The sequence below is a fragment of the Trichinella spiralis genome (genome assembly GCF_000181795.1).
Source record: "Trichinella spiralis strain ISS 195 chromosome Unknown Scfld6444, whole genome shotgun sequence".
NCBI classification, from domain to species: domain Eukaryota; kingdom Metazoa; phylum Nematoda; class Enoplea; order Trichinellida; family Trichinellidae; genus Trichinella; species Trichinella spiralis.
Window position 1 is genome coordinate 1 of NW_003533383.1, and position 1,107 is coordinate 1,107.

The 1,107-nt window shown below is 48.5% G+C and overlaps 1 protein-coding gene across 1 annotated transcript; it reads left to right on the forward strand.

Moving 5' to 3' along the window:
- Nucleotides 1-670: 670 nt before the first annotated feature.
- On the forward strand, nt 671-1,078 carry Tsp_12325 (conserved hypothetical protein; the record flags this gene model as incomplete). Its single annotated transcript, XM_003366178.1, has 1 exon — nt 671-1,078. A coding segment is annotated over exon 1 (408 nt), but the record flags the coding sequence as incomplete, so codon positions are not given.
- Between the last annotated feature and the right edge of the window lie 29 nt (nt 1,079-1,107).

A 1,107-nucleotide genomic window follows, 5' to 3' on the forward strand; every position in this document is an offset into this window, starting at 1 on the left:
GAGAGCAAGTAAGTAGTCGGTAACAATAACGTAAGTTAACGAATTAAAGTATAATAACAGTAGTAAGTAAAAGTAAAAACAATAGTAACAATAATAACAGTAACAGTAATAATAACAATGGAATTGCCGGCGGTAAAATACAGGATTAAAGCAAATAACAACAATGGAACAAGAATGGTAAAAGGAAAAAAGAAAACAAAAACCTCATTTTTTCATGAATGAGTTATAAATCCGGATGGTGTTTTCAAACGTCAACCAGCTCAGGTGTTCTTTCATCTTCCGTGTGATATTGAGCCCAATTGATGCCAACGCCTTGTCGTTGCTCTTGAGCCAGCATCCGCGGCTGCCCAGAATAACGCCGTACGTCTCAGCATGGCCAACGTGAAATGTTTCCAAAATTGCCGGGATGGCAGTTTTGTACTTGTCACATTTCATTTTGTTGACCAGCTTTAGTGGGCGTCCACCTTCCCATGCAATGCCTACATCCACAATGAATGCAGTGTCGGCTTTGATGAGTAGGAGGTCGGGCTTGAGCGCGCCGACCGGGGTTGACACCTTAGGCTCTATCATGACCTGGTAACCTTCCTTCCGCGCCACTTCCCCCAGGAATGTTACGACTGCGTCATGGCGCTGGATAACCAAGCCGTGATTTGCCGGACACCTCTGGCAAATGTGTGCCAAAGTTTCGGTGGCACTCTTGCAAAACCGGCATTCTTTCGTGCCGGGGCGGCCTCGTAGGTTTTCGGCCCGGGTGGCTGCGGTGTTGGAACGGAATTTCACAGCCATTATGAAATTTCTTCCGCGGGCACGGCCGTTTGTCAACCAGGCGTTCCCAATAGTGTTTCCCGAAAATTTCTTTCCACCCACCGCTCTGGTACGTCTGAAAAAAGCGTTGGTACCGTTTTTTTCGGGGAAGACGCGCCGAGCAGCTTTCAATGACTTTTCGGGTCCACGGGCGGATGTTCCCACCTTTTCGATGAAAGATTCCAGCACCCGTTTCGAGAGGGGGTCCGACGATCCAGCCATCTTGGCCGAGTGCCTTTCTGCCTGCCTGAAAAAAAAACCTCCCCGGAGGGAGGTAATCCCATCCCACCGTCCTCTAGAGGG